This window comes from Mustelus asterias, unplaced genomic scaffold (assembly GCF_964213995.1).
Source record: "Mustelus asterias unplaced genomic scaffold, sMusAst1.hap1.1 HAP1_SCAFFOLD_69, whole genome shotgun sequence".
NCBI classification, from domain to species: Eukaryota; Metazoa; Chordata; class Chondrichthyes; order Carcharhiniformes; family Triakidae; genus Mustelus; species Mustelus asterias.
The window spans coordinates 66,258-86,877 of NW_027590131.1; the positions used below are offsets into that span (position 1 = coordinate 66,258).

Genomic DNA, 20,620 nt, shown 5'->3' on the forward strand with positions numbered 1-20,620 from the left:
AATAACCTAACTACCCAAAAGAAGCTGTTTGCATAACTCAGTCTGGATTTACAACAAATAGTTTCAATAACCTAATGTCAGAAGAATGAAGACGAGGTGCTCAGGAGCTACAAGAGGCGTCAGGCAGCAAAGTTATCCAACTGGGGAGAGTGTCATTGTGTAAACAGTCTTCAATAGTGAGTGCTTGTGTAAACCAGGTGTTAAAGGACCCCTTTGCGAGATCGGAACTTTAAAACACCATGAAACAATCAACGAAAGGCAATGATGACCCTATGAGTGTTAGAGAACATAGGCCAGAGAGTTGCAGATTTTAGAAATAGGCAAAACACGTGCTGCCGAGTGAAGAAACCATGGCCAATACCTGACGGTACCATGCTGCTATTCCTTCTTCCAGAGTCAGGGATATACAACGGAATCACATCACCACAACAAAGGCTGCCCTCATAATTGCAGAATTAATGGTAAATGGGTAACTCCAAAGAACAAAGGAACCGGCCCTCCATGCTGCCCGACTTAACTAAAACCTTCTGGGGACCATATCCCTCCATTCCCATCCTATTCATGTACTTGTCAAGACGCCCCTTAAAGTCACTATCGTATCTGCTTCCACTACCTCCCCAAGCAGCGAGTTACAGGCACCCACCACCCTCTGTGTAAAAAAAAAAAATCTGTCTCGCACACCTTTAAAACTTGCCTCCTGCACCTTAAACCTGTGCCCCCAAGTAATTGACTCTTCACCCTGGAAAAAAGCTTCTGATGATCCACTCTGTCCATGCCCCTCATAATCTTGTAAACTTCTATCAGATCGCCACTCAACCTCCGTAGCTCCAGTGAGAACAAAATTTCTCCAACCTCTCCTGATAGCTAATGCCCTTCATACCAGGCAACATCCTGGTAAAGCTTTTCTGAAGCCTCTCCAAAGCCTCCGCATCCTTCTGGTAGTGTGGTGACCAGAATTGAACACTATATTCCAAGTGCGGCCTTACTAAGCTTCTATAAAGCTGCAACATGACTTACCAATTTTTAAACTCAATACCCCGGCCGATGAAGGCCAGCATGCCGTATGCCTTCTTGACTACCTTCTCCATCTGCATTGCCACTTTCAGTGACCTGTGTACCTGTACACCCAGATCCCTTTGTTTATCAATACTCTTAAGGGTTCTGCCATTTCCTGTGTATTTCCTTTCTGTATTAGACCTCCAAAATGCATTACCTCACATTTGTCCAGATTAAACTCCATCTGCCACCTCCCTGCAAGTCTCCAACCGATCTATAGCCTGCTGTATCCTCTGATGGTCCTCATCGCTATCCGCAAATCCACCAACCTTTGTGTCGTCCGTAAACTTACTAATCGAATCAGTTACATTTTCCTCCAAATCATTTATATATATATATATAAATCAGTCCCAGCACTGATCTCTGACTACCGCCACTTGTCACAGCCCTCCATTCAGAAACGTACTCTTCCACTGCTAACCCTCTGTCTTCTTTGACCGAGCCAGTTTTGTATCCACCTTGCCAGCTCACCTCTGATCCCATGCGGCTTCACCTTCTGCACCAGTCTGCCATGCGGGACCTTGTCAAAGGCCTTACTGAAGTCCATGTAGACAACATCCACTGCCCTACCCTCACCAATCATCTTTGTCACTTCCTCAAAAAACTTGATCAAGTTAGTGAGACACGACCTCCGCTTCATAAAACCATGTTGCCTCTCTCTAATTTCCAAGTGGGAATAAATCCTGTCTCGAAGAATCCTCTCCAATAATTTCCCTACACTGATGGACATCATAATGGATACCCATAATGGGCATTTGGTACATCCTTAGCTGGTCTCTGTTCTAGGAGAACAGACACACAAACACCTCCAACCTGGCATCCAACTCCTCAGTTTGGAAGACACAAAGGCCAGGCTAGCCACCTGCACACGGGAATCTTGACAAGTAAAAATCACCACCGTGGTCTCAGTGACTTCAACGCAGCAAACAACTCGCCTTACACAAAAGGATCAAGTTTCATGGGACGAGATTGGCTCCAGAAGACCCGTCTGATGCGGTTGGAGATCTTTAGGCTCGGAGTTCGGTGATTGTACAAAGTCCAGTCGATGCCCTGGAAGTTTCCAAGAAAGTCTTGAAAAAAATAAAAGGGGCCAATGCCAAGATCTACATCGACCCCGATGCTAAAGCTAGGGCAAGACCAGTTCCTTACACCATGCTGGAGAAGTTGGAAACTGAACTCGGGTGTCTTGAAAGTGTAGATAGAATAAGGCCTGTGCAATTTGCAGAATGGGCGGTGCCTGTAGTGGCTGTTTTTTTAGTCCAGCAAATCAGTTTGTCATCGGGATTATAAACAGTCAGCTGGTTTTTCAAACTCGATAGGCACTCCTGTTCAGAATCAAAGATCTCTATGCTAACTCAACAGGTGGCCAGATGTTCACCAATTTGGACATGTGCCACGTCTATCTTCGGCTTGTATTGGATAAGTCCTCCTAGAAATATGTGATAAATGCGAACAAGGAACAATAGAAGTAAACTCGCTTGCCCTTCGATCTCATCAGCGTGCCATTTTCCAGTGAGTCATCGAGAACATTCTTCAAGGGCAACCTAAGGAGCTTCGTAACAAGGACACCTAACATACTTTAAAAAAAGTCTTGCAGAGTTTTTCAAAAACGGGCGTGTGCTTGATGAGGGAGAAATGCATCTTCCAAGCAGCTGAAGTAACCTACTTAGGCTACCAGGTAGATGGCAACGGGTTAGACCCAGTGGAGGATAAGCTCAAAACAATCAAGGAGGCATCAACTCCAAAGAACTCCACAGGGGTTGAAATATTTTCTGGGATTGGTTACTTATTATGGAAAAATTATCCTGAATTTGCCTTCCATGCTGGCCGCCTTGCACACCTTACTATGAAAATACAGAGATGGTCCTGGGAAGCTCCACAGGCAGAGGCTTTCGCCAAAGTCAAACGTTGGCTATTATAATCTAACTCATTGGCCCATTTTGATGCCGACAAATAACTTGTGCTGACACGCAACGTTTCCCTGTACAGGGATGGGCCGGTGCTTTTACAGCACTGGAAAGATGGGACGGAGAAGCCCATCGTGTGTGCATCCAGGATCTTTCTGGATGTCGAGTGAGGGTATTCTCAGATTGAGGAAGAAGGGTTGGCAGTGTATTTGGTGTGGGAAAAGTTCCATCAGTATGTCTACGGTAGACGTTTCACAATCATTACCAACCACAAATTCATATTGGGACGTTTCAACCAGGACAAGGCATCCCGTTATTGTCTCTATCCAGATAGAGTTGGGCCTTTTTACTGGCCGCCTACAAATATCATACAGAGCACCAGTCTGGAATCCAGATTGCCAATACACTGAGTCACCTCACATTGCCCACAAGCCTGTCTCCTTTACCAGCATTGCATCAGGTCGTGATGACACTAAATCATTTTGAGAGTTTGCCAGTCTCCGCAAGGCAGATTAGAGCCTGGACATAGAAAGATCAATCTCCAGCATTTGATCCGAGATGGAGGATTCCAATGATGACCCTGCGAAGAAATGCCACCTTACCTCGCTAAGAAAGACTAGCAGTGTTGAGGATGGGATCATTGAGGGTCTCGAGTGTCGTTCCGCCCCCAGGATGACATCCAATATTAGTGGAACTACATAATGGCCACCTTGGAGTATCAGAGATGAAAATGCTGGCCAGGAGCTACGCCTGCTGGCCCGGCCTCGACTCAGTCACTACGGACTTGGAGAAGCAGTGTGACTTGTGCTAAGAAAATCAAAAGCTTCCTCCCTCAGCCTCTCCGCACCCATGGGAATAATGTGCCAGGCCATGGGTACAAGTACATGTGGACTTTGCAGGGCCCTTTATGGGTTCCATGCTTTTAATCATGGTACATACACACTTCAAATGGTTGAAGATGTACTGCATGAGTTCCACGACTTATCCCAGGCTGCGATCAATAAATTGCGATAAAGCTGTTGTACACATGGGACAGCAGAAGCCCTGGTTTCCAATAGTGTTATGGCCATTACCTGCAGTGATTTTCAGAATGTCGGCTCTCTAATAGTGTCCAAATCACCCGACTCAGCACCTACCAGCCCGTCGTCAAACAGATTGGCGGAACAGGCGGTGCAAACCTTCAGAAATGGCATGAGAAGAACAACTGATGGCACCCATGGAGAGCAAACTGGCATGATATTTGTTTGACTATAGGACCACACCACATATAACAAATGGAGTTGCCCCTGTGGACCTGTTACTGGGATGGCAGCTTCATATCAGACAGAGACTGCTGTTTCCAAACCTGGCAGGGAGGGTGGAGACCCAACGAGAAAATCAGAAGAAAAATCAAGATTCTACAAGGACAGAAAGAACATTTGAAACAGGTCACCTGATTCACACAATCAACTTCAGCGATGGTCCCAGCTAGGACCCTGTGCTTGTTATGGAGAAAACGGGGCCTGTATCTTAAGTGTAAAGCATTAAAGAAACAGCTGGAGCATCTCAGACGCAGGTTGTCCACTTCTGAACAGGTCTCACTCCCATGGAGACAGACGCTTCCAATGTTGGCCCTCAACGCGAAGCTGAGTCCGCATTAGCCTCTCCAGATAAAGAAGGCATGGACTCTGAGATGAAAGCTGAGGAAGCGGGTGTCCGGGCTACAAAAAAACCAAAAGAGGAGACCGCATCAGTGAACCTACGATGCTCCCTCGAAACAGAGATCCCCATTCACTTCACTGCCTGACCCAGGCCCGCCTTCAATGCACAGCAGTCCAAACGCTAAGTGACAGAAAGTATCTCCTCATGGTGGGGGTTGAGGGGGAGAAACGGACTCGAGGTGGGGGGAGGGGTGGGGCGAGTGTTATGAAGGACACGGGGGATTGTTGATAGATCTTCCCAGGGGCTTTGTGGAGTACAAAGTCACTTATTAAGCAAAGGGAGCCTTGCCCAATGGGAAGATAGCGATTGGAGTTTAAAACCTTTTGCTTTAAGCCACACTGTTATTGCAGGTCCCAGGTTTACAGACTTGTTTACTCTAATGGATGCAACTCATCTTGTTAGTCCCATTAAAGGGTTTCTGGTGAGAGGAAACTGTCTTTTTCTGAATTACTACAGAGGGCATTGCAGGAACAGCAGCAGGGATACATAAAAATGATGTGCCAACCTGGTGAATCTACAACCCCTCACCATGCTATAGATAGACAGGCAAGTTGAGCCACAACTGACACAGCATAAAGCTTTTCTATCCTGCCACGCCAGGCATATGATGTTGGATAATTAAACAGCAAACGTGTGGAGGGGATTTTGCAAAGTTCCACATCAAAAACATCAGAGTCCAGCTCATGAGTGCAAAAGACACGGCTGAAGCATTCGCAATAATATTCAGTCAGACATGTTACTGAGTTATTCATTTCAGCCTCTTCATGGGATCCCCATCATCACAGAAAAACCAATTCAGTTCCCTCCACATGATCTAAAGGAATAACTTAGTGCTTGGTGTGCAGGAACACTGACAACATCCTGGCTGTGATACTGAAGCTTTGTGCTCCAGCACAGGCTGCACTGTGAGCCAAGCTGTTCAGTGCAGCTACAACACTGGCATCTACCCGACAATATGGAAATATTGCCAGCAACAGCCTGTCCATGATAAACAGGACAAACCCACTCCAGGAATTACCATTCTATTAATCTATTCACAGTCATCAAAATGACGGAAGGGATCATCAACAGTTCTTGCAGTGGTCCTTGCTCAGCAATAACCTGCTCACAGATACTTAGTTTGCGTTCTGCCAGGACCACTCTGCTGCAGAGCTCCTTTGGTTCAGACATGGTTAAAAGAATTACAGGGGAGAGGTGAAAGGGTCTGTCATTCACATCAAGACAGCATTTTCACTCAATTAGCATCAAAACCTTCCAGCAAAACTGGAGTCAATGGAAATCCGTAATCATATCGCCTCTGAAACTTGTTTTCAGTGAAGACAGATCCACTTTCCACAATGGGTCCTCGTCCAACCACACAATCATCTCAACCATTCCAGTTGTTTTCAGAAGCTGCAATAATTTTGTTGCACTGAGGGAACCACAACTGGATACAATATTCTAAATGTCGTCTCATCAATGATTTTAGAAATGAGCTGGATTATCTCACTTTGACTCAATATTGCCCTCACAATACACCACAACGCTTAGTTTACTGCAACTGACACTGAATCGTATCAATTTTCGATCCTTAGTCTCAGAATCTTACAGAATAGAAGCTGGAATCATGTTAAAAAGAATGCTGCCCTATTTTTTTCATTGTGGAAAGTCAGTCTTCACGGGGGAATATAACATCATTGAATTCATTCACTTTGTGATTTTCTGCCCCTGTGCTCTGGGAAAGTAATTTACTCCCTCTCTTAAACATTGAAAAAAATAACTCCATTGTCTGCTACCCCCAACACAAACTCCATCTCCTCACCACCTGATTGTATTCCATTCCCAGCCGCTGACTGAGACCTGGCCAGACTATCTGTGACTTCAGTGTTCAGAATCAAGCTGAACTCCATTTCCTGCATAATTGTCAGTGCAGAAATATCCTTATTCTCTGAATGTAACACTGCAAATTTCTCCTCCCACCTCAGCACAGCTCCTGCTGAATCCGAATCTATATTTTTGTTACCCCCAGATTCGTCTGTTCCAATCTTCTCCTGCTGGGCCTCCCACATCGCCCTTTATCTTCAGCTCCTCAGATTCTGCTGCCTTTACTGTGTTCCCCGTCAGACTCCAGATATCACTTTGTGCTCACAATGGCCCCCCAGTCCTCTGATGTCTTCAGTTTAAAATTCCCATTCTTCTAGTTTCCGAGTCAATGAGTTTGAACCGTTCCTGTAAACTCCAGTCTGAAATTCTCCATTAGCACGACTCTGACATCTTGCACAGCCCCTCCTTCACACCCCACTTGTAACTGTGTTAATATCTCTCGAATCCTATCTCACTCCCCTCTCCTCTTCACCCAGATTTCATACTAGTAATTTGAAAACAAAAAATGTTTTGTTTCTGGAATTTGAGTTACTGAGCGGTAAAGTTTACATTAGATTTTTCAGCATTGTCAATGGCTCATTCTCCTGCCCTAAATTAGCAGTCGGTATTTGGATTAGTCAATGGCAATTTGTCAGTTAAATTTCATTATAACATTGCTTCCATTTAAATAACATAAGGATCAGACTCATTATTTCCCTGCCATCTGAGTTCTGATTCATTGTTTATTTTACTTACACATGGAGAGCAGGAATCCCTACAGTCCATAAGGAGGCCCATCATTCTGCACCAACTCTTTAAAAGAGCAGCTTATCCAGGCCCATTTTTAGACAATGGAAACAGGAGCACCTGCAGGAAACCCACACAGACATGGGAAGAATGTGCAAACTCCGCACAGCCAGTCGCCCAAGGCCGGGATCAAACCTGTGAGGCAGCAATGGTAACCACTGTGCTGCTAGGAGTAGGCCGTTCAGCCCCTCGAGTCTGCCCCGCTCTTTAATCACATGATTTGATTGTAGCCTCCAATCTGCAGACTGCCTATCCACGATACCCATAACTCCTTGCTGACCAAGACGCCATCCACCTCTCTGTTCCTACCACCGTTTCAGGAAGAGCGTTTCAAAAACGCACTACCCTTTCGGAGAAAAAACACATTGCCACATCTCATCAGGATTTCCTGGTAAATCACAGCGTGATTTAAGTGCGTGGGAAAAGTGCATCATGTTGTCAATCAGTAATCGAATGTCATAGAATCAGAGAAACCCCACAGTGCAGAAAGAGGCCATCTGGCCCATCGAGTCTGCACCGACCACAATCCCACCCAGGCCCTACCCCCATATCCCTAAACATTTACCTTCTAATCCCTCTAACCTCCGCATCTCAGGACACTAAGGGGCAATTTTAGCATAGCCAATCAACCTAACCCGCACATCTTTAGACTGTGGGAGGAAAGCGGAGCACCTGGAGGAAACCCACGCAGACACAGGAAGAATGTGCAAACTCCACACAGACAGTGTCCCAAGCCGGGAATCGAACCCAGGTCCTTGGAGCTGTGAAGCAGCAGTGCTAACCACTGTGCTACCGTGCTGCCCGGGAATCGAACCCAGGTCCCTGGGGGCTGTGAAGCAGCAGTGCTAACCACTGTGCTACCGTGCCGCCCGGGAATCGAACCCAGGTCCTTGGGGCTGTGAAGCAGCAGTGCTAACCACTGTGCTACCGTGCCGCCCCATCATGTTGGACACTGAAGGACAGACAGCTAATCACATGTAAATATATCAGATTCTCAGTGATTCCTCACACGAGTTGAAATGTGTTTTTGATTTCCAGTTCAGTTGATTCACATTTGTTTATTGTTAGTGATTGGAACGAGATTTCAAGAGAATTTTCAGTCCATGTTTATTATGGATCAGGACCCGGCCCAGTGACTGATTTCTGAGCTGAAAACAACTGGGAAATCCCATCACTGAGCAGATCCTTTCCATCTCATTCTCAGTGTTTATCTTTCACTCTGCGTCTCATTATTCTTCATCACTATTCTTCATAGAAAGTCACTGAGCTCGTGGATAAGGGAAACCGGGCGGACAGTTCCAAACTTCTCCTCAATCTGGTGATGGAAAAAGGATCTCGGGCTCGAAGGGTGATGTGGGAATCCTTTGTGAGAATGCGTCACGGAGTCCCAAAGCTGGATAAAATACTGAAAGAAACACAGGAGCTTGGTACGGTAAAATCACAGTGAATTCAATTTCCCATTTAAACACTGTCGATATCACTGTAATATTACACTGAGCTGGTTTCATGGAAGTTTATTTATTTAAACAGGTGCTGATTCGTTTGATTATATCAACATCGCACATGGTTTATCTGAATTACCCACTAACCTGAAAGGTAAGAGAGGAAATGGAGATTATAAACTATTTCACTTCTGAGAATCTGAATGATTGGTTGGAGCCTTTGTTTAAGAGATTGTGAAAATCTGGGATACTGGAAATTGGGTAGAGCATGATTCGGTTTTGTCATTAATGCTCGACCATACATAGCTTCAAATTACAATTCAGATGATCTGTCGTTTTTTTTCTAAAAATGTGTGACCATTGCATCTTTTCACTTAACCTAGCTGTTAATTGCTATTACTTCTGAAGTCTTATAGACACCTGTCCGAAACCCGGTACCGTGTGAATTCAGTACAGAGCTCCTGCGTGCCTGGGTGTTCTAACAGAAAACAAAGAGTGGGGTAAATGGTTGTTTTGGTTGGCGATCGGTGACGAGTGGTGTGCCTCAGGGATCAGTGTTGGGACCGCAATTGTTTATGATTTACACAGATGAGTTGGAGACCAAGTGTAGTGTGTCAAAATTAGCAGATGACACTAAGATGAGTGGCAGAGCAAAGTGTGCAGAGGACGCTGAAAGTCTACAAAGGGATATAGATAGTCTGAGTGGGCGAGAGTCTGGCAGATGGAGTGCAATGTTGGTAAATGTGAGGTCATCCATTTTGGTACGAGCAACAGCAAAATGGACTATTACTTAAATGGCAAAAAATTGCAGCATGCGGCTGTGCAGAGAGACCTGGGTGTCCTTGTGCAAGAATCACAAGGTGTTTGTAGGTGTAGCAGGGAATTAAGAAGGCAAATGGAATTTTGTCCTTCATTGATAGACGGATGGAGTTTAAAAACAGCGAGGTTATGTTGCAGCTGTATAAGGTGCTGGTGAGGCCACACCTGGAGTACTGTGCACAGTTTTGGTTTCCTTATTGAGAAAGGATATACTGGCACTGGAGGGGGTGCAGAGGAGATTTGCTCGGTTGATTCCGGAGTTGAGAGGGTTGGCTTTTGAGGAGAGACTGAGTGGACTGTGAAGATACGTATTGGAATTCAGAATAATGAGGGGAATCTTATAGACACATATAAGATTATGAAGGGAATAGATAAGATAGAAGCAGGGAAGTTGTTTCCACTGGCAGGTGAAATTAGAACTAGGGGGCATGGCCTCAAAATAAGAGGGAGCAGATTTAGGACTGAGTTGAGGCGGAACTTCTTCAACCAAAGTGTTGTGAATCTGTGGAATTCCCTGCCGAGTGAAGCAGTTGAGGCTACCTCATTAAGTGTTTTTAAAGCAAGGATAGCTACATTTTTGAACAGTAAAGGAATTAAGTGTTATGGTGAGCAGGTGGGTAAGTGGAGCTGAGTCCACAAAAAAATCAGCCATGATCTTATTGAATGGTAGAGCAGGCTTGAGGGGCCAGATGGCCTATTCCTGCCCCTAGTTCTTATGTTCTGGGTTCACAGTAAAGAGTCGGGTCTTGAGCCAGATGTAAAGGGTTCGCTGCACCTGAGAAATCATTCCTACCGTAAACATATCAAATTAGTGAGTAGCAAAATCCCAGATGGCCCATCAAGCCAAACCCGGGCCACCAGGGCTCAGTGTTCAGAAGCGGAGATGTCCACTGATGACTGTGCAATGTTCCAGAACATTCATGACTCCTCAGATACTGAAGCAATTCCTGTCCAAATGCAGCAAGTTCTGGACAAAATCTAGGCTTGATCTGACAAGGTTGCATGTAAACTTCACACCACACACGTACCAAGCTATAATTATCTCCAACAAGAGTGGATTCAATCATCGCCCCTTGACAATCGGTGGCATCACTGTTTGCTGTATCCCCCACTATCAACAACCTGAGGGTTACCATTGACCAGAAACTGAACTGGACTCGATATATAAATAGTGTGACGACAAGAACAGGTCAGATGCTCAGAATTCTACAGCGTGAAAGTCATCTCTTACTCCCTGTAAACTTTCCACCATCCACAAGGCACAAGTCAGAAGTCTGATGGAATTCTCTGCCCTCACCTGGGTAAGTGCAGCTCAACGACACGCGTGGAATTCCTCACATACCAGTTTAAAGTAGACTGTTTGATTAATACCCGCCCACAAAACTTATCCCCTCCACCACCGACGAAAAATGGCAGCAGTGTTTACCATCTACAAGATGCACTGCCGAACACAGCAAGGCTGCTGAGATAGCACTTTCCAAACTCATGGCTGCTGCCATCCAGAAGATCAAGGGCAGCAGTCACAGGGGCACACCACTGTTTTCCACCAAGTCACTCACCACCCTGACTTGGAAATATCTCTGTCCGTTCAAAAACAAAGAACAAAGTAAAGTCCAGCACAGGAACAGGCATCTTTGGCACTCCAGGCCTGCGCAAACCATGATGCCTGCCTAAACTGAAACCGTCTGCACACACAGAGTCCGTACCCTTCCATTCCCATCCTATTCATGTATTCGTCTAGTTAACCCCTTAAATGCTGCTGTCGTACCTGTCCCCGCCACCTCCCCAGACAGCACGTCCCAGACATTCACCATCCTCTGTGTAAAAGAAACTTGTCTCACACATCTGCTCTAAACTTCTCCCCACGCACCTTAAACCTCTGTTCCCGAGTACTTGACTTGAAACACTATAAAAGGGGAAGGTTATTTTTGTTTTGAGTTCTCTGTCTAAAGGCAGGTTATATCTCCACCACGGGCAGGGCAACGAGCGAGGTCCTGAATTCACCTTGGAACAGGGATCAATCGTCAGGCTGTTGTTATAACATAAACCACATCAAGCGTCCACCCAACTGATCCAAACGGCTCTGCAATAACTCGCTTAATGTGGTAACAGCCCTGATAGAATAGCAGAACTTTCCATGTTCAAAACTGTTGCTTTTCCAATGCACACAATATGACAGAGAACCTACTGAAGTTTACGCACAGTAACAGTGAGACTCCTGAACAATTACAGTCTCTCCCGCTCCTACGCAGTGTCTAATATCCCACTTAGCATTTCTGCAGCAGATTGGGAGCTCTGACCAGTTCACAAACTATGTGGACTGCTATATAATCAAGATCTACCAATGAGATGTCTATAATACGGGCAGGGTGGAAAGTATTAACCATCAGAGTTAAAACATCACCTTTGTAAAATCAATGGGGGCGATTCTCCCAGGTCGCTGTGCTGCTTTGGTACTGCAGCAGACCAGGAGACTGGTGCAGAGCCGTTTCACAGGCTCCCCGCTGGGGGCCATAGCCTGCCTGCGTCTCCGGCAGCTGGATTTCAGGCACTGACAGCTCCGTGCCAGAGATCCGCGCGGAGCTGTATAAATTATTACAATGCGCATTTGAACCTGCTTAAAAGTCATTAGCGGGCCCAGCACTGAGATTTCCGGGCCCACGAGCCTCTCGCCCCGCCACCCCCTCACGTCAGGAGTGGTTCACTCCAACGGGGTTTTGTACAACTTCCCATTTGCAGGGAGCTGGCGACCAGACCCCGCTGGAGTGAAGGGGATGTCATCGAGGCCCCCATGGGGTTGGAGGTGGCTGGGGTACCCTGGGCATTGCCAGCCTGGGCCCCTGGCACTTCCAAAGGGGCAAAGTGCTAATGTCCAGGACACCTTGGCACTGCCTACTGGGCATTGAGCAGTGCCAAGAGTACAGGGCCTAATGGGGATCGGGCCTGTGGGGGTGGGGAGTCCCGCTTCCACTCTGCATTCGGGCTGAGTGACGGAGGGAGGGAGGACAGCGATTGGGGCTGGCCATCAGGGTGGGGGGGAGGAGATCAGCCTTCTGGGGGGGGTGGGGGGGGTGTCAAGATTCCGGCGGGGTCAGTCCGTTGGGGTGGGGGGGAGGGGGCGTTGGGACTGTGGAGGACGGGGAGGGGAGGGGGCGTTGGGACTCTGTAGGAGGGGGAGAAGTGCTGGCCGCCAGCATTGTGGGGCCACTATGCATGCGCCGATCTCTGCACTGACAGATCATCGCACGCACAGTGGCCGCTCAGCGCGATGCTGCCGGCCCCTCCAGCCGGATTCACGCTCCTGCAATCTGCTCTGCAGAGATTGTGGGAGATTCATTTTGAAACTCCCGCTGAAAAGTCCAGCGTGATTTACTCCAGTTTTTACACAAATTCGACACCGAGATTCCTTTTCGGGAGAATCGCCCCCAACATGTGATAGAAATATTGGAATTAAGTGGCGACCTGAAACTTTAAGTGGAAATTAATCATTGTCAAATGAGGTTTTCAATAATTCAATTTTATATCCTACTCAAACCTTGACTGACACTGTAAAATAAATCTCTCAAATCAGCAAAGACAGTGTCTTAATGCAACTAACATTTTCCCTCTGTTCTAATTGAAGATCTCCAACAGAAACACAAGGAGACACTCCGGGTACAAACTGAAACACTGAGAGTGAACACTATCCTCATAAAGGAGAAGGTTAAGATTTTCCAGCTGGTTGATCGATACGCTGAGCTAACGGTTATTTCTACTGTTCGAGATCGGACACTTGTCGAACATGAACTGCTGGCAAGAGGCCGAGACCATGAAGAATGGAGAGAGAAACATCTCCGGAAAGAACTGGAAAAAATCCGAACTGATCAATTGTTTCAGAGCAGCTTTTCCCAGAGAAAATCCAAATCTGGGAATTCAGCAGCAGTGAGTGGAGTGCCGGGAATTGGAAAAACAACAATGGTACAAAAGATTGTTTATGACTGGGCCACTGGGAAAATATACCCACACTTTCAATTTATTTTCAGTTTTAAATTCCGGGATTTGAACACTATTAACTGTAGAATAAACCTGAGGAATCTGATATTGGATCAGTATCCTTACTTTGGGAATATTCTGGGAGAGCTCTGGAAGAACCCAGAGGGATTGCTGTTTATATTCGATGGTTTGGATGAATTCAAGGACAGTATTGATTTTGCTGATAATCGGAGAAATACAGAACCTCAGTCCATGTGCACAGATCCTGAATGCTGGTGTGAAGTGTCTGACATTGTGTACAGTTTAATACAGCACAAGCTGCTCCCTGGATGTTCAGTGTTAGTGACCAGCCGCCCCACTGCATTACATTTATTGGAAAAGGCTGAGATCAGTGTCTGGGCTGAAATCCTGGGATTTGTTGGTGATGAACGGAAGGAATATTTCAACAAGTTTTTTGAAGATCAGATGGTGGCAGCAGCTGTCTTCAAACACGTGGAGGAGAACGAGATCCTGTACACCATGTGTTACAACCCTTCCTACTGCTGGATCCTCGGTCTGTCACTGGGTCCCTTCTTTACACAAAGAGACAGGAAACAGCAGCAAGTTCCCAAGACCATCACCCAACTATATTCCTACTATATTTACAACATTCTGAAAAACCATGGCCGAGAGATTGAAAACCCCCGTGATGTGTTACTGAAGCTTGGTGAGATGGCCTACACAGGAGTCTCCAAGAAGAAGATTGTGTTTAGAAATGGAGATTTGATTGAGTACAATCTACAATCTTCCCAGTTCCTGTCTGGGTTCCTGATGGAACTTTTGGAGAGAGATGAATCTGCCCAGAGTGTGGTTTACACATTCCCACACCTCACCATCCAAGAGTTTGTAGCTGCACTCACACAATTCCTGACTCCAGATCCTGGGGAGATCGGGAAACTCCTCAGTGAAGCCCACAGCGAGGAAGATGGGCGATTTGAGATATTTCTCCGTTTTGTTGCTGGTCTGTCCTCCCCACAGTCAGCTCGACCCCTGGTGGAGTTTCTGGGTCCATTTCTTCATCAAACAACCTGCCGAGTGATTGACTGGGTGAAGGAGAAGGTTGAAGGGCAGATTGGAGACACAGAGACTGAAACTGGGAAGAGGAAGCTCCTGAACACATTCCACTACCTGTTTGAGACTCAGAATAAAGCACTGGCTCGGAACACAGTGGGATCTGTGGAAACACTTACATTTAGCGGATTGCGACTGACCCCGATTGACTGTGCGGTCCTGTCTCATGTCATTGGACTCTGTGACGCAACAAAACACCTCGATCTAGGGCAATGCAACATTCAGTGTGAAGGGCTCCAGCGGCTGGGACCCGTTCTGCACAAGTGTCAGGAGTTGAGGTAACTGTTTGGTCTCAGAGCGGATATTTTCATTGTTGAGAAGCCATTTCCTTTGTTCTAATAAAACAGAGGCATGTTCATTCGAGGACATCAAGAGAGAAACAATGTCCAATGGTCACAAAGTGTGGGAGAATGGCACAAAGTAATAATGCTCATTTGAGAGCAGATGCAGATATGATGGGCCGATTGGCCTCCTTCTGAACCTGTAATAAATCTAGATTCTCTGATAAAACTACATCGTTTCAAGAAGGCAGATTCTCCTGGAATAGGCGTGGGCAATAAATGTTGGCATAACCAGCGATGCCCACGTTCCTTGAATGAATAAAAACATTATTGGGATGAATTTTAAATAATTAGAGCTGTAAAGGCCTCCCTCCAAAATCTGAAAAAGGATCATTCCCTCTCCCAACAGAAACCATCTGATTCTGTACGATGCGATACAGAAATTAGTTTGTCTTGTTCGGTACAGCTTACAGTTTGTGTTTAATTATGATCAGGATTATTTTACTGCGCTCTCCCTGTGTTATGTATTACAGTCGGTGTGTGTTATATTGGGACAATGTCCCTTTATAAGTCACGTGATCACTGGTGACATCATCAGTTCGGGTTGCTTTCTGAATGCCTGCGTTGCGCTGCCTCTACTGGCAGCCTCTGTGAACTCCGTCTTGCTTCTTGGATTAACTGGTTGTAACTGAAACTCAGAGCTTCTATCATTCATTGTGGGCCTCTGAATAGAAGCAACCATTTCTTTAAACCTCTATAACTCTTACAACGTCAGAAACCTTAAATTAAAATGTAGGGACAGTTTAAATTGAAACCAAAAACCCGCAGGCGGGCAGCTTTGTTTAACATGAAGTGAAATTAAAGTTTTGGCCCTTTCTGAGCTCACAAGCACAGAAACACAAATTAAACTTAAACTCATGAATTACTGCGTAATGCCCACAAACACAAGTTATTACATAACAGTGAAGCCCAAGATGCTGTTTTCTTTATTAATTGCTACCTACACTTGCCCTGCCAATGGCAATGATCGATGCACATATGTGTTCAGTCCCTCTGATCCTGCAATCCGTTAACAATTCTACCGATTATTTTATATTGCTTCCTCATGTGCATGTTTCCTGAAAGTATCACCTCACCCGTCTCTGCATTGAACTTAATCTGCCACCTATCTGTACACTCCACCATAGTCTGTTTTTCAGTCCCAAGCTCTTCTCCTCACAGTTTACAATGCCTCAAACTGTTCTGTGATCAACAAACTTTGAAATTTTCCTCGAGACTGCAAACCATAGAAACCCTACAGTGCAGGAAGAGGCCATTCGGCCCATCGAGTCTGCACCGACCACAATCCCACCCAGGCCCTACCCCCATATCCCTACATGTTTTACCCTCTAATCCCTGTAACCTACACATCTCAGGACACTAAGGAGCAATTTTAGCATGGCCAATCAACCTAACCCGCACATCTTTAGACTGGGAGGAAACCGGAGCACCCGGAGGAAACCCACGCAGACACGAGGAGAATGTGCAAACTCCACACACACAGTGACCCAAGCCGGGAATCGAACCCAGGTCCCTGGAGCTGTGAAGCAGCAGTGCTAACCACTGTGCTACCGTGCCGCCCAAACACCCAAATCATTCATATATATCTGGAAAAAGCAAGGATCCCAATACCAACCGCTAGGGTTCTCCATTACCGACATCCTCCAGCCTTGAAAATATCCATTACTCTTTGTTCATCCAATTTTGTATCCACGTTGCTACTTTCCCATTTATTTTATGAGCTTATGCCACAAGTCTGTTGTGTCACTGCATCTGATGATTTTTGAATATCCATGTGCACCACATCAACAGCAGAACCATCATTGACCCTTTCTGTTGCTTCCTCCAATTCACAGCAATATAAAGCCAGTCGAAAACGGCATTTTCTTTACCAACCAATGAATTTAGTTTCCTCTGTGTCGCTATTAGATTCACCATTTCCCTTTTGAACTCAGCGTGGGCCGGCTCAGAGTAGCTGAATGATCAACTGACCCTCCAACCCTCAGCTAAGTTTAACACTACTGCTCCAGGCTGGAGCCGCAGACTTGACTAAATTGGATTGACCCAGTCTTTTCGGTTGTGGTTACTGCCTCCTGGCCCTCTCTTCATCCACTCCAACAAACTGAGATAGCTGGGAATTAAACCTGTATCAACTGCTTGGAAAGCAACTATGCTCGCTATGATATCACCATCATTGCATTTAGGGACTCCTGTGGTGTAGGTGCACCCACTGTGCTGTGAGAAAGACAGTTCCAGGATTTTGACCCGGTCACTGAAGGAACGGTGATATATTTCCAAGTCAGGATGGTGTGTATCTTGGAAGGGAACTTCCAGGTGATGATGTTTCCATTCATCTGCTGCCCTTGTCCTTCCAGGGATAGAAATCACAGACTGGGCAGTGCTGTGTAACGAGCCATGGTGAGTTGTTGCACTGCATCTTGTAGATGGTCCAACAACCATAACTAACTTCCTTTGTGCTGGTATTACTCTATTTGGCAGTTAGTTTTCATAGAAAGAAATCATAGGAACCCTACAGTGCAGAAAGAGGCCACTCGGCCCATCGAGTCTGCACTGACCACAGTCCCACCAAGGCCCTACCTCCATATCCCGACATATTTACCCACTAATCCCTCTAATCTACGCATCTCGGGACACTAAGGGGCAATTTTTTTAGCATAGCCAATCAAACTAACCCGCACATCTTTGGACTGTGGGAGGAAACCGGAGCACCCGGAGGAAACCCACGCAGACACGAGGAGAATGTGCAAACCCCACACAGACAGTGACCCAAGCCGGGAATCGAACCCAGGTCCTTGGAGCTGTGAAGCAGCAGTGCTAACCACTGTGCTACCGTGCTGCCCATTTCTCATTTCCATTGACTTCAGTTTTTCTCTGGCTCCTTTTTGCTACATGTAGCCATATGCTGCCTTGATGTCAAGGGCAGACACTCTCCCCTCTCATCCTGAGTTCAGCTCTGTTGTCCGTGTTTGCATCAAGGCTGTAATGAGGTCGGGGACTGAGTGACCCTGAGTAAGCACAAGCTTCAAGTCAGATAGCAGGTCATTGCTAATTAAGTGTCACTTGTTAGTCTCGTTAGCTTTCCATTACTCTGCTGATGATCGAGAGTAGACTGATGGGGTGGTAAATGGACAGATTGGATTTGTTCTCTCCTTTTTGTGTACGGTCAGATCTGGACAATTTCCCACTATTTTGGGTAAACATCAGTGTTGTAGCTCTACTGGAACAGCTTGGCGAGGAACAGAGCAGCTTCTGGAGCAGTAATCTTCAGTACAGTTACTGGAATATTGTCAAGATCTGTGGTCTTTGCGGTATCCATTATCTTTAACTATTTCTTGACATCATGTGGGGTGAATGGAATGAGCTGATATCTGTGATGCTGGGGCCCTCTGGATGGTTCAGCCACTGAAGTTAGTTACTAATATTTGAACCATATCTTTTGCACTGATGTGCGAGTCTCCTCCGTCATGAGGATGGGATATTTGTGGAGCCTCCTCCTTCTGTTGTTTCATCGTCCACTATCATTCACAACTAAATGTGGCAGGACTGCAGAGCTTACATCTGAGCCGAGGAAACCAGAATTTCCTGAATGAGGAAACCTGCTGCTGGAAAATCTCAGTCAAACTGTCAGTGATATGAAACAGGGTTTTCGCATCATCCTTTTCCTATGTGAGGATCTACCGGGAAGAGGGAACTCCCGGTAATTCCCGGAGATAGAACACGAGCCAGACCTGCAGAAAATGTAGAGCCTGTTTACTGTGGAATGTAGTGGGAGACGCCCCTCCCCTATAAACTAATCAAACAGAAATATTTCAACTTTCTAATGGGAGAATAATCTTTCCTTGTTGTATCAAATCTAGGGGATGGATCTTAAAGCAACAGTTAGCACAGTTTCACACTTTAACTCGCCCTGAGATAGTATACAGATGATATAATGTCAATAGTTAAGCACAGGGAATCCCGAGCGATCCACTCTCACAGCTTTATCATTTAACCCTCAGTAAAATGTACAATTCTCATAAAATGCTGGATTTATGTAACAGCAGAAATGATTTGAATTTCTGGAATCTTAGCAGGGTCAGTGAGATTCAGGAGGGTAATTCTGATGATCAGCAAATGAGACCAGAATGTGGGACATGTATAAACGTTACTTGCTTGTTCACAGGATGTGGGCATCACCTCCTCTGGGGGCCATTAGCAGTGGGAAATAAATGCTGGTCCAGCCAGCGACACCCATATCCCATGGACAATTAAACAAAATATACATTTTGAGAGGTGTAAAAGTGGTTTCCCCAGTAGGCAAACCAGTGAGAGTGAATTGTTCATCATTTTTCAATGCTGACTATTGCCTTTTCCATTCAACAGAAAGGGTTTGATATTATCTAATTTAATATTGTCACATTTATTAGTGCCAAAGCATACCGTACATAGGGAAGGAAAGGAAAGAGTCCAGAATGCAGTGCTACAGTCACAGCTGGGGTGCAGAGAAAGATCAACTTGGACGAGATATAATATCGTAACTTGAATCAGGTCACCACTCGTGCTAAGTTTCTGACACAAAAATAGATCCAGCTATTTTTTCTGCTGAACATGAATCTGAATTTAATGTGTTTCTCACTTTCTCCATTTAGTCTGGGTGGCAATAAAGTGGGAGATTCAGGAGTGAAACTACTGTCTCCGGCTCTGAGGAATCCAGAATGTAAAATACGGAAACTGCGGTAAGTATCAGACTGTGTGAGATTGTGTTAATAATCAGTGGATGGTCTGACACTGTAAATTATTATCAGTGTCAGTAATTGTGTCCTTTAAAACCATTCCACATCATTCCTGTCAGTATTCGTGTTAAACACCACGGATTTACTCTGATTCCTGAAATCTTTCTCTCTCTGATCTCCAGTTTGGAGAGTAACAGCCTCAGATATTCTCACCTCTGCTCTCAGTACAAACCAGTCAGTGATGTGTCTGAACCTGAGTTACAATAAACTGCGAGATTCAGGAGTGAAAGAATTAACTAATCATTTATAATTATTCTCAAATCCATTCATGAGAATAAAAAAGATGGACAAAACAATTAAATGTTTATAGAGTTCCCAGATATGGCTGGTCGCATGTTCAGTTTAGTTTAATTTGTCATTCAGATTATAGATGTTTATGTCTGTCGGCTTCTCAGTTTGATTAAATATAGAAAACTGCTGTATATCGGTAAGGCAGATTACAAACTACATTGAATTCTGATGAGTTTTATCCCGAGGGATCCACTCTCAAATTTACGTTAAATGGAGCTTAAGGAGCATCTGAAAAGAGAATGCAGAGATGGAGGTGGGGAGGGTTATGAAGAGAATTCCAGAGCTCACAGCCCAGCAGTTCAAGGCACAGCTCAGCTGGCAATGGCAATAATCACAGTGCAGAATAATCTGAATGATGTCCCTATTAATAATGGACATTGCTTTTAAGAACACAAATAATGATACTAAATATACCATTGCTGTCAGTATTCGTGTTATTAAAAACACTGTCAGCTATTAGGAGACACAAAATAAGCTTGGGAGCAAAGTTGGGAGACCATGAAATAAAAGAGGCAAAGGCAGCCTGGATATGAAGTTATCTGAGTGACAGGAAACAGGCA

The 20,620-nt window shown here is 45.4% G+C and overlaps 1 protein-coding gene across 2 annotated transcripts in view; it reads left to right on the forward strand.

The window, feature by feature from the left end:
* LOC144483451 (NACHT, LRR and PYD domains-containing protein 3-like) overlaps positions 1 to 20,620 on the forward strand; it is a 76,949-nt gene that overhangs the window by 24,906 nt on the left and 31,423 nt on the right. The window contains exons 1-5 of one of the 2 annotated variants that reach the window (XM_078202141.1): positions 8,266 to 8,290; positions 8,569 to 8,740; positions 8,844 to 8,909; positions 13,197 to 14,934; positions 19,626 to 19,712. In XM_078202141.1, the coding sequence (XP_078058267.1) occupies positions 8,635 to 8,740; positions 8,844 to 8,909; positions 13,197 to 14,934; positions 19,626 to 19,712 (1,997 nt within the window). In that variant the 5' untranslated portion in view covers positions 8,266 to 8,290; positions 8,569 to 8,634. Of the gene's footprint in view, positions 1 to 8,265; positions 8,291 to 8,568; positions 8,741 to 8,843; positions 8,910 to 13,196; positions 14,935 to 19,625; positions 19,713 to 20,620 lie in introns of those variants that run through there. The other variant, XM_078202140.1, reaches the window with a different exon arrangement.